We start from the raw sequence: 13055 nt of genomic DNA, 5'->3' as shown, positions 1-13055 counted from the left end.
CTTAATGGCATGGGGCTATTTCAATTACATTTCAACCTTCTTGGTTTTTTGTGGGGGGGGGGTTGTGTGTGGTGGTGGTGGGGAGGTTTAGTCACCTGTAAACTAATTTGTTCTGATGTGCATTTTTCGGCTCCTGCTGCTGTTCTTCCCCATAGAGTTGTACAGATTTGGAAATAGCTTTTTCACAGTTTAATTTAAGCTCAGTGGTAGGGCCCTTGCTTTGCATGCAAAAGGTCCCGAGCTTAATCTTTGGGATCTGACAGTTGGGGTAAAAAAATAGTTGCATTAGAAGCTAGTGCTAGTCATTGTTGACAGTGCAGAGAGAGACGGACAAATGGTCTGAATAGAGTTGGCCCTACCATTAGGCAGAGTGAGCCAATCTCCCCTGGTGGCAGATTCTGGGGCGAAGCATTCCCCTCTATCGGAGGACAGAGCTATTTGTGCCACACTGATTGACCTGCACCCGCTAAACTAGCCTGCTGCCCTTGGGTGGAACAGGTGGCACCATCTTGTCCCTTTGCATCAGGCAGCAAAATGTCTTGAGCCGGCTTTGGACCTGATTCAATATAAGGCGACTTCCTATGTTCTTGTCCAACTTGAGATGTGGTGGGAAAACCTCATCAGTTTAACCAGGGCTCGGCAAGGTTTACCTCACCTGGGCCAGTTCACTCCAGCAGAGATCTCTCTGTGGGCTGGACTGCGCATGTGCATGCGCATGAGCGTGCGTGCCTGTGATTTCCAGCATCTGCATTTGCGCAGACATGATTTCCAGCGCCGCGGAAGTGAGTCTCCGTGCTGCGCTGGTTTAGCGCAGCATGCTGGGACTCACTTAGTGGGCAGCTTAGTTTGGGGGCTGCTCGTGGGCCGGTTAAACGACCTCCGTGGACTAGTTGTGGCCCATGGACCTTAGGTTGCCGACCCCTGACTTTAACCCATGTAGTTTTCCTTTGCTATTCAGCGTCTCTCCTGTCGGTTGGAATTGATAAGGCTTTCCCTTGACCTTGCGAAGAACAGATGGGGAGGCAGTGAAGACAATGATAACAGGTTAAGCCTGAAGGTTTCTTGTGGAATTGCAGGACACTGTGAGTCCGCCTCTGAGGTAGGGGAGAGGCAGGATCTCTTCTGCCCCAAGTGGGATGGATGCTGTGGTAATTCAAGGAGGAATAGCACGACTTGTGGGTGGTGGCAACACATTGATCCAAGAAGATTTCTGAGCAATAATTAAAGTGTTTAAAATGCACCTGTGCTTGGGGCTAAAAGGCCATAAGTCATTACATGTGAGATGAGAAGAGCATAATATGAGCTCTGCTGGAGGAGACCAAAGGCCCATCTAGTTCCAGGTGCCTGTGGGAGGCTTATAAGAAGGACCAGACTGCAACAGCACTTTCGCCGTGTGTGATTGCCAGCAACTGGAACCTGATTCCTTTCAGCTAGGTGCTAGGTGCTGTACAGAACACAAATGTTTATTCTTGACACAATATGTCTTGGAGGTGAGGTCAATAATGTGGGAAACTGATGTGACTGAGAAGTGTGTGTGTGTGTGTGTGTGTGAGAGAGAGAGAGAGAGAGAGAGAGAGAGAGTGCAGCAAAAAAATAGTGATGGATAATAAATTGTAGCATGGACTCCTTCTCTCTCTCCTGCCCTCCTCATGCATCTATGAATAACATTAGCAGAACTCGCAAACAAATGTCGACCTGGACACCCTCTTTGCTGCTGTGACCTGTGAAAAAAACAGCGAAATTTGAGGGAACGTTCCTGTTGGTTGTGATAGACGTTGGGTAGCATTATTGCCTTAATCTCCTTTCCACATCCCTGCAGCTCAGGAAACTAAGTGCCTGATCAATTTGTCCATAGAGATCCTGTCAGGCAGTTAATGTTTATCTTGGTCTTTTTTCGCTTTCCCTTTCCCCCTGATGGACACATTAAGTTTTCCCTAATCTGAATTGGATCTGGCTGTCATATGCAAGGCTTGGGGGAAAGCCTAATGAGACTTTCAAGGAGAACATTATTTCTAGTTTCCTATAAGAGGGCCAATGATGCAATTCTGCTGATGGCCTTGCTTCTGCCAGAGAGAGAGGGAGAGAGATTGCTCTTTTCTTCCCCATATTGGATGCAAGGACTGTAGAGCCTATAATGGCACAATATGGCTCCTAAGATGACTTAATGCCAAATGCACACTTCAGCTCAAATTAGGGCTGGGATGGCTCCATTGGTACCAGTTTCCAATAAATCTGGTGGATCTAGATTTATTGCCAGACAAGAACCAGTTCCTAGGCTCAGAGGAACCCAGTTATTTTATTCTAATAGTATATCTTTTGAGCTTGGTTTTGGTTGGTAAATCTTGAGGTTCTAGTAAAAAGCGAACTAGATCCCAAAAGCCTGAAAACTACCCACCCCTGCTCTAACCCATGAGAATTGCGCTAATTTAAAACATGAAACAAGGAATTGTCATGGTTCATATTAGGTGTGCTGGTGAAATAATAATAATAATAATAATAATAATAATAATAATAATAATTACTATTATTACTATTATTTTATTGAATTTTTATACTGTCCTATACAGGTCTCAGGATGGTTCACAAGATATAATCACAATGTGAAAACACAAAAGACATAATCAAAACAAAAACAACCTAATAACCCCCTGGGTGAAACATGATTTTGGCTAATTGAGGAGTCTACCTCCATGGATCTGAAAACTGTTGTAGGGTTGTGGGCTGAGTCAGAAATGACTAACTGTTTCTTTTCCTTGTGTTCCTCCACAGGGGAGATGAAAAAGGTGCTGAAAACGTACAGCTCCCCAAAGTTCTCAAAATGCAGTGCCTCACAGAACGGCGCCGGTTTGTTGCCTCCTCCTCCTCCCGTCCCTCCGGGTTTTCAAGCTCCCCAAGATCACAGCACCCAGCCAGTGTAAGAGCAGATCTGAAATGCCTTTGTGATTTACCATAGAGTCCCTCCAGTCATCATTTTCATTTTGCATACATGATTATTTGTGCTTTTGGTGCTCTTGGGGTGGCCGCATGTGAGTCTTCTTCTGATACTGTTGGTGCCTGCAAAAGTTTTGAGGAGGCCACACAGCTTTGCTTCCAATCCGTGCATATCCGGTAACTTCTTGCTGAAGCCCTGTTTTGTACCACAGATGCTCTGGTTATTTTTTTTGCCTGCCCCTGGCAGCAACAACGTGGCAGCATTGGAGAAGCATAGTAGAACAACCTAAAGCAAAATAAATGCACTGCTAAGGCCCCATCTGCATTATACATTTAGAGCAGTATCATGCCACTATAAATACTCGTGGCTTCCACCAAGGAATCGTGGGAACTGTAGTCTGTTAAGGATGCTGGGAGTTGCCAGGAGACTGCTGTTCCCCTGATATACAGCCCTGGCTACTTGCATAATGTTTTGTTGGAGTCCAGAACTTGCTATTTGAGTTCTTAAGTTCACACGGTGCCATTTGATTTGCTCGCAATCCCATCAGTGCCATCCCATCTTTCTGTAATTGCAGATGCGGGGAGGGAGTTGATATTATCAGGTCCACAGAAAGGAAAGAGGGAACTTTTAATCCTTCCTTCTAGCAGCCCCAATAGAGTGCTGCAATTCAGTCTAGAAAAAAAGACAGAGTTCCCATTGACAGCTATGGGAGCTACCCCCCCCCAAAAAAACCACCTACCTGTAGCATAAGGGGCAGGAGCCTAAACTTCCCATCTTGTGCACTAGGGTCCTGATAAAAAAGAGGGTATCTCTACCTGTAACTGAATAAAGAAAAGCCAAAGATATGCTAGCAAGCGATGCAATTAGCATCAAGTACAGTTATGTACAGGTGGCGCTGTGGGTTAAACCACAGAGCCTAGGGCTTGCCGATCAGAGGGTTGGCGGTTTGAATCCCCGCAACAGGGTGAGCTCCCATTGCTCAGTCCCTGCTCCTGCCCACCTAGCAGTTCGAAAGCACATCAAAGTGCAAGTAGATAAATAGGTACCGCTTCGGCAGAAAGGTAAACGGCGTTTCCGTGCGCTGCTCTGGTTCTGCTGGCCACATGACCCGGAAGCTGTACACAGGCTCCCTCGGCCAATAAAGCGAGATGAGCGCCACAACCCCAGAGTCGTCTGCGACTGGACCTAATGGTCAGGGGTCCTTTTACAGTTATGCCCTGAGCTCACAAGACTGTGACTCACACAACTCGCTGTAGTGATGGAGCCTGGGCAGGCTCTGCCTGGCTCTAGGAATTTCTTCCTGTATCTGTGCACCTTTTGATGGGTAGAGCATTGCAGCTGTATCAAGATCTGCTCCATGCTGACTCATCTTCCAGTGCCACCAGGTGCTTCAGATAAATTTCCCAGTCCCCGCCCCCCGGCACCGAGAAGAGAAGCCTACCTGCTTTTGCATACTATCCTCAGGCACTGGTATGATGGATCATCTTTGCTGGTGGTTCTGGTGGGAACGAATTCCAGCCATACTTTCTACCTACTTGGCACTTAAAAAGCTACAAATCATGCTGAGAATCCATGCTTTGCTGGAAGAGAGAGTTTTCCACTTAATAGAGCAGGCCTCTCTGAACAAGTGCCCAGCTATTTAAGTAAATGGACAATTATCATTCCAGGAACGTAAATCAATCCATTAGGGCAATATCAGCTGACTCTGTGCTTTTCGCTGCCCGCTGAATCCCACATTTATGAAGAGAAAACGTTGTCCTTGGATCTGTGCATGAACTAATATCGGTGTCATTCTAAATTTATGGGCAATTACACCATAATTGGCCGCTCTATTGGAAATACATTTGGTTGCAGAGGAGATCGGGGCAGGTTTTGCAGGAGAGAAGAGGCTGCAAATATGTTTCATGCGCTGCCTCATATCACTACTGGCATGTGCCACATGCTCAAGTCGAATAAGTGCTTTTCCTCCTAGTGATGGGAGGACCGTAATGGCAGCCTTCGGACAGGGCTGGGAAACCTTGCCCGTTTCCCCATTTCCTGAAACCCTGGAAAGCAGCTGCCAGTCAGTGTAGGCAATGCTGAGGTTGAGGGACCAATGGTCTGCAGCTTCCTAGGTTCTTAGTGGTGATCCTTGACTATTTAGCCATCAGGAGCTGAGGAAGATACTTCTGCTTCTAGGCCATGTTTTCTGTAGCTGGTTAAGAACAAGATGCTAGTGTCCATGGTTGGCATCTGCATTGCTTCTTTATTTAACTCAGGGTAGGGAACATTTTTCATACCTTCCAACGTTTCTGAAATGAAAATAGGGGCATCCTATTCCATACCCTCCCAACATTTCCCCAATGAAATGGGGACATCGTGTTCCATACCCTCCAACATTTCTCCAGTGAAATGGAGGCATCCTGTTCCATACCCTCCAACATTTCTCCAATGAAATAAGGACATCCTGTTCCATACCCTCCAACATTTCTCCAATGAAATAAGGACATCCTATTCCATACCCTCCAATGTTTCTCCAATGAAAATAGGGACACCCTATTTCATATCCTCCGACATTTCCCCAGTGAAAATGGGGCCATCCTGTTCCATATCCTCCAACATTTATCCAGTGAAATAGGGACATCCTGTTCCACACACCCCAACCTTTCTCCAATAAAAATAGGGACATCCTATTCCATACCCTCCAATGTTTCTCCAATGAAAATAGGGACACCCTATTTCATATCCTCCAACATTTCCCCAATGAAAACGGGGCCATCCTATTTTGTTCAGCCTTCTAGGCTCCCCATGCCAGTGGTGGGCACAGCCAGAGAGAAAAATGGGTGGAGCAGCAAATGCAAGTCTTACCTTGGTGTGATTGGCTACATTCTTAAGCACGTGAACATTCAGAGGCATCTATATCCAGATACCCCATACCCACATCAGGCAAGCAGGAGGCATTAGTCTAGTTCAGGCATGTCCAAAGTCCATTTTGGGGGCTAATGTGGCCCGCCGGTCAGTTTAATCAGCCCCGTGGCAGTTTATTTCCTGGGGTAAAATCCTAAAACAACAACAAATCCCCCCCCCAAAAAAAATCAACAACTTTGGTCGGCCCTTTGGCCAGCCCTCACGGCCCTTCACTTCATCAAATCTGGCCCTCTTTGAAAAAAGTTTGGACACCACTGGTCTAGTTCAAGGACTCATTCCAGCCAGTGAAAAGCACTCAAGGAGGACTCAAAGCAGACCTGGTGAGGGTTGTGACCTGATGAAAACCCTGACAGTCAGACATCCCAGCCTAGGGTTATCCACCCTTTGCTCACAGCGAATTGCCCCTTACAGCAGAGTCAAGTTTGTTTTTTAACCCACCTGTTGGAAATGTATGCATGTAACCACATTTCCCTTGCTGCTCAGTTAATTCAGATGTTCTCATAATGAAACAAAGAGCAACTTAATGGCTTTATAGGAGTCCTTAAATGGCTCCTAAGAGGACAGCCTTTGTCGTACAAAGGGGAAACACAGGGGAAACACAGTTGGCCAGAGTTCTGCTGCTGGGAGTTGCAGGGAGATTAAGAAAGAACTGCTGTAAAGAACTGCTGGCATGCCAACAGCATACAAATGGACTACTTAACGCAGGAGCAAGTACTACCAAAGCAGATTCAGCATTGGTTAATCTTCTTCCTTTTTTAAAAAGCATTTGAAACAGGCCACAGCCTCTTGCATCCCCCCAAAGCTTTGTGCTCTGACTTCCAGAGCTGAAAGTCTTGTGACTGGCTCTGAGGGAAGCGAAAATGAGTATGAATGAATGAACAGATAGATGTTGAATTGAACAAAGAGCCCATGACTGGTCAACGAGAGGGAGGCACCTTTTGGCAGAGTGCCTTTGACGTTGACAAAGAGGCACTGGGGTTTGAAATAACCTCACGAATAACTCTCCAAATTGCTTGATGACTTTCGCCTTTATCAGAATGTACTCTTAGTAGCACATTAAGCCAATTTACGTTAAATCAGACCACTGGTTTATCTAGTCCAAAATGCTTGAGTATCTACTCCAAGGGGTAGCCAACATGGTGTCTTCCATGTGTGGTTGGATTCCAGCTCCCATCATCCCTGACCATTGACCAAGCAGGCTAGGCAGTGGTGGCCAGTTCCCTTTTAGGACTGGTACAGTAGCCAACAGAAGGCCAAGGCAACCACAGGCAGAGCTCACACATTCGTGTCTCCATCCTGATCTCTGCTGAGTTCTCCAAGGGACACACTGAGATGGAGGAGGAGGAGGCTGACGGCCAGGGCCAGTTGTAAGTAAGAAGGCAGGAGGACTTGGAGGAATCAAGTCCAAGGTTGGTGGGGCCATGCCCCATCTGCCTTAAGGGGCCAGCTTTCACTGCAGTCAGGGTTAATGGGAGTCCAGCAACCTCTAGAGGGCAACACACCAGCTCCCAAGAGTCTCCCTCGTCCAGCAGCATCTATCTAATGTGGAGTAGGGCTTTCTAGCACTAGTATTTAAAGTTAACATGTACTATTCAGGTCCACCCCCCAACCCCAGACGGTGGAGTGTTAGAGGCATATGTGGATATTATGGGTTTTCAATGAGAATTCTGTAAGTAGAGCTGTCAGTGGGGATGGAAGGAGCTGTAAATTTTGCTTCTCTCAGGTTCTCATTTTCTCAGTCTCAAATGCAGTTCTCCACATTTCTGCAGCAATTTTAAAAAAATTCTCATGGAAATCTACCTGCATTTTAGTGTGAATTTATCCTGATAAACACTTTTTTGTGTGTACAGTGGTACCTCGGGTTACATACGCTTCAGGTTACAGATGGTTCAGGTTACAGACTCCGCTAACCCAGAAATAGTACCTCGGGTTAAGAACTTTGCTTCAGGATGAGAACAGAAATCATGCTCCAGTGGCACAGCAGCAGCAGGAGGCCCCATTAGCTAAAGTGGTGCTTCAGGTTAAGAACAGTTTCAGGTTAAGAACGGACCTCCGGAACGAATTAAGTACTTAACCTGAGGTACCACTGTATGCAGTTTTGACTAATGTGTACATATTTCCCTTCAATATAAGGCACTTATGCATGTCATTTCCACTAAGATATCCATTGTTATACATGCTTTCCTCTAGTACAGTGGTACCTCGGGTTACATACGCTTCAGGTTACATACGCTTCAGGTTACACACTCCGCTAACCCAGATATAGTGCTTCAGGTTAAGAACTTTGCTTCAGGATAAGAACAGAATTCGGGCTCTGGTGGTGCGGCGGCAGCAGCAGGCCCCATTAGCTAAAGTGGTGCTTCAAGTTAAGAAATTTCAGGTTAAGAAAGGACTTCCGGAACGAATTAAGTACTTAACCTGAGGTACCACTGTATATACATTTTTGCAAACATTGTTTGGGCAACTGAATGGCAAAATTCACATAGGTGTGAATTTTGGATGGCTGTGTTTTGGTTTGTGAAAATGTGAAGCTGATAGATTCACCATTGGGTTAAATTTCTCCCTCACCCCTGGCTGTCAATGTGGGTTGCCCTGAATCCAGATCTCATAAAACTCATCGAAAGACTGTTGAAAGCCTGGAATATTCAGGTGATGTGACAGTGGGAGCAAAGGTGACTCAAGAAGGTGTAATGAAGGGTAGAGATGACTCATTCTTTTTCCTTCTCACTAGACAGGGAACGGGCAGAACCAGATGTGTGTAGAAGCAGAAATCAAAGGGAAAAAGCCAGCAGTTTTGAGAGGAATGGCAGAGACATAGATACAGCCGAGTTCCCTTCTGCAGGAACCCTCTGGTGCTGTTAACCTAAATATAAGATGGGAAAACAGTACATGTTGCTCAAGCTGTATATATGTTTAAATAAACTATGTCTCACAACATATCAGCCAGGTTGCTGGATCAGGCCAAAGGCCCATCTAGTCCAGCATCCTATTCCCACAGTGGCCAATCTATAGGCACCAACTCTATAGGGCTGAGGTGTCTTCAGCCCCCTCAATGTCAAAATGCTGATGAATTTTCACAAGGCCTTTTTTAAAAAAATTGCAAACTGGTGTAAAAAATGTGAAAAGCTGAATTTAAGATTGGAAAAAAGAGAATCCGAGAGAAACTGGAAAAAACAACAACAACAGATTCCCCGTGCTCCCAGCATCCCTATTTGTGGTAGAGGCATACAGATGTGTGCAAGTTCAGCCCTTTGCAAACGGTAGCTCGGAACATCATACAGAGGCTGAGCAATTTCCTCCTCCCTCCCCCTTTTCACTGCCTCCTCCTGTCTCACACCTTGTCAAAGTAGGAGAAAGTGGATCCAAAACGCAGGTGGCAGGTGGCAGACTCCATCCATTTACATGCAAGACGTGAGTGCTGTCACTAGCTGAGCAGAGGCGGGGGTGGTGTAGGAGCGGGACTGAGGAATTGTTCTGTAAGTGATGGAGGAGCGCTTTGCACGGAAATGGGCTCGGTTCATTTATTGAAACCACTCCAACATCCTGGCAGAGGTGTGAGAGATGGACACGACCAGGAGAGTCACTTAGAAACCTGGCGCTGTGCCAAGGAGGAGGGAACTCCCCAGTCATAGCCTGCTTTTGCGTGCTGGGCAAACTGCAAACAGCCCTAATCTAGACTGCTGTACTGGGATGCGGGCAGAGGTGGGCAGCACTTGCCTGCAAACGTTTTGGGTTTCCGTCAGTGTTGCCCAGGGGTAGGACCTGGATCTGACTGGTGGGTCAAATTGTTATCCTCTACACACCTCAGGGGTCAAGCTGCCCATCTACCAGTTGTCTGACATCACAGTGATATCAAGTGCCCACAATGATGTCAAGTGCCTTGCAGAATGCTTTGCAAAGAGCTTTACAACACCTGGCACTCTGGCAGTCAGCTGGGCCCTGCAAAGCCCCTTGCAACATGTTCCATGAGACCCGACTATCATCTGAAGCGCTTTGCAAGGGACTTGGCAAGACCCAATGATCAGCCGAATCCCTCTTCACGGGGCAGCAGTGCCTGCAACTCCACCTTTGATGGAACCAGACCTTTACCTGCCCCACATCTGATCTCATGGACTGGCTGGATGTAGAGGAGTGGTTGGAGGCACCAGCTGGGGAACCCCCAAGGGAACCCCATGGGGAAGAAGGCTCAGAGCCAGGGGATTGGTAGTGGGATGACGATGCATGGTCAGAGGGAGAAGAGGGAGCAGACTGGAAGGAGGAGGTGTCGGACATTGAAGAGGCAACAGGGTTCAGTGAGCAGGAAGAGGCTGTGGCAGAGAGCAGTCCAGAATCAGAGGCAGGAGAGGAGGGGGGGCAGGAGACAGAGGTGAGACAGGCTGCTGAAGAAGCCAGGGAGTCCCCCGCTCCTGCTGAAACCAGCTTCCCTCCTCCCTGGTCTTCTACAACACAGAGACGAATGAAGAGAGTGGAGCAATGAGAGACAGCAGGGCTTTAGGCTGCTGGGGAAGGAACCTGGGGAGGAGCCTTAGAGAGCAGTGGGAAGATGGGGACCTTCAGTCCTTGCAGCTGCCTCATTGGGCAAGACCTACTGGGAAGGGTTGCTGTGACCTCTAGACCTGAGCTGTTTTTGTTTCTTTGAATAAAGAGTTAACTTTACAGACATCAGATGCTTCACTGTTTTACTGCTGACCTATGCCTGATTCCAGCTCCTGACACCTGATGTCATAGTTGCTTGGCTGAATTGTCCTCCTGGGCCAGAGGTTCCCCACCCCTGATGTTCCCCCAACCCATTGATTTTGCCAGGCATGTCTGCAGTTGAGAAGCCATCTGCTTCTCAATGACATCTAAGGGAGATGTCATTGTGGCACACTGACTGGCCATTTAAGATTTTGCTTCTAGTTCCTGGTGTTGGAACTGGCATGCAAACCCAGCATATTTTGTTTGGGGGTATAGTCTGAAGAGGGCATATGATGCAGTGACCTTGCTGAAGATAGGCAGGTCTAGAACCTCTGCCCAAATAAAGTGGTAAAAGTTGGGATTATGGGATAGGGCAGATCGGAAAGAACCCAGAGAAACAATGATTTCCCCTGGGAAATAACTCACAGATCTTTTCTGAACTTCTCAGGTTTCAGAACATGCTGCCTGTACATAGTCTTGCCATTCTCTCCTGGTCCCTTGCCAAAGGGCCTCACCAAATATCCCTTTGGTGCAACACCAGATTTATGGCACCAGAGCTAGAAGAAATTTGAATCCACCTGCAAAAGGTTGCTTCAACTTTGTCCCTCCACATGTCCCTGTTCTGATGAGCAGGAAAGGGTGATCTCCTGCTTGATTTAGAATAGGATCAGGAATGGAGGATAGAGATGACACTTCTGTTTTTTTAGCGGGTCAACCAGGAACCATTCCTCTAAGCAGCACAGCCGAATAACCTTTTTCTCCAGCCTCTTGCCTCCGAGTGTGCTTATATTGCAGTCAGACCAAGGATGAAGATGAACTATTGTATAGCTTCAGATAATCATATATTTGTATCAAAGCCTGCATCTGGGGCATGATGGGAATGCAGCCAAGGGATGGCTGTTTTCTGATATTTTCCATAGCTTTTATACCAGGCTAAAACCAAGAGATAGAAAAGTTATTGGGTGGAGACACTCATAGCACACCTGCTATTATTTCTGTGCTTGAACAGGTGTACCTGCACTTGCTACCTGGATCCTCCCATGGACTTGGTCCTTCAGCAACAAGACAAAGATTCCTTGCCGGCAACCAGTGAGTCCCTGGGAGAAAGCCATACCTTCCCCACACTGCCCTACAGCCGTCTTTCTGCAGCCTCGATCTCTGTATCTCTCAATGATGATGGGGAGACGGTTCTGACCCCTGAGGAGGTGGCCGAATACCTAGAGCTCAGTGAGGATGCAGAGCATCAAAGGTAAGAGCAACACAGTCCACACAATGTAGCGTCTCAAGGACAGTGTAGATGGTGGCTCTGCTCCTAGTCCGTCGTTCTCTCCTCCTACCCTGACATTAGCTGTTGCAAGAGACACAAGCATCCCTCTGAATACCCCAAAGAGGTAACTTAACAGCCCAGTCCTCATCACACATACTCAAAAGCTTGCTTTCACTGGGATTTATTTCCAAGTCTGCCAGTTGATGACAGCACTCGTTGGCTCCTTCCCTTGACCTCATTGTCCCTGACCAATTCAGTGTAATGTAATGTATTGACTAAGGTGTCAATCCCCCCACAGGCATGATGAATCCACTGACCTTTGGTAAGTCATTGTCTCTTAATTCTCGGTCCCTTCCTTCGGGCTGCTCTGCCAAGCTATTGTGAACATGATGGAGTTGATCTCCAGGAAGCACTGTGGATTCTTAGAAAGAACTACAGTATAGCCATGTTGCAAGAGACTCCACTCCATTTTTCCATTTGGTTTTCCATCTCCTGCTCCAATATCCTGTTAGTGTTCAGTGGCCTCCTCATTGGGCTGTTTTCGAGAGACCCCAACCAAGACCCTCCTCTTCAAAATACTTTTTGTGCTTCTGCAAACCTCATGATTCCTCTGAGTACTGACCCCTTTATCCCTTGTGTGGGTGCTGCCATTTTGGCTACCTAAGCAACGGCACTCACACCCTGAACATTGGAAATAGAGGGAATAGAGGGAATGGCGAGAACATGGTAAGCATGTTATGAGGAACATTGTTTCATATTACAATCTTGTGGTTTTCAAGAAGCTAAACTGGCCCTCAGAGTCTGAATACTGGAAACAGAAGGAAAGCTACGTTATTACTATATGTTATTGCCTAGTGGTGCAATTTTAAGGTTAATAGTTCTTGTTTGTTGGTCCTCTGTGTGCTAATAACTTTGAAAGGCTTATTCTTTTACTTACATTAGCTGTTTGAGCTGTTAAAGAGTTGACCTCTCTGCTCCACTTTGAAATAGTATGTCCATAATCAGATTTCGGGATGCATAACTTGCCTGCTCTAATGTCCAATTAAGCCAGTTTTTCTGTTCTGGATCAGAGCAAAGGTCAGTCTAATTCAGCAGTTTGTCTCACACAGTGCTCAGCCAGAAGTCTTTGGGAAGGACGCAAACAGAGCACAAGGATGATGGCAATGATGGTGCAGTGGTTACTTTGGCTATTGTTGGTTACATGGATTAACCAGCGTAAATAGACCAGAATGGGAGCTAATGGTTCGGAGATGGTCCCTGATAGTTTGGGAT

General features: G+C 46.8%; 1 protein-coding gene across 2 annotated transcripts in view; it reads left to right on the top strand.

Annotated features, from left to right (window-relative positions):
• Positions 1-13055, top strand: part of ROBO4 (roundabout guidance receptor 4) — a 106530-nt gene that overhangs the window by 66379 nt on the left and 27096 nt on the right. For both annotated transcript variants that reach the window (XM_080982335.1, XM_080982334.1), the window contains exons 16-17: positions 2770-2914; positions 11526-11765. In XM_080982335.1, coding sequence (XP_080838461.1) covers positions 2770-2914; positions 11526-11765 — 385 coding nt within the window. The remainder of the gene's footprint in view (positions 1-2769; positions 2915-11525; positions 11766-13055) is intronic.

The sequence above is a fragment of the Podarcis pityusensis genome (assembly GCF_964106645.2).
Source record: "Podarcis pityusensis genome assembly, chromosome: 15".
Taxonomy (NCBI): Eukaryota; Metazoa; Chordata; class Lepidosauria; order Squamata; family Lacertidae; genus Podarcis; species Podarcis pityusensis.
The sequence above is the reverse complement of the archived record's forward strand: the minus strand, read 5'-3'. Positions and strand labels throughout refer to the sequence as shown.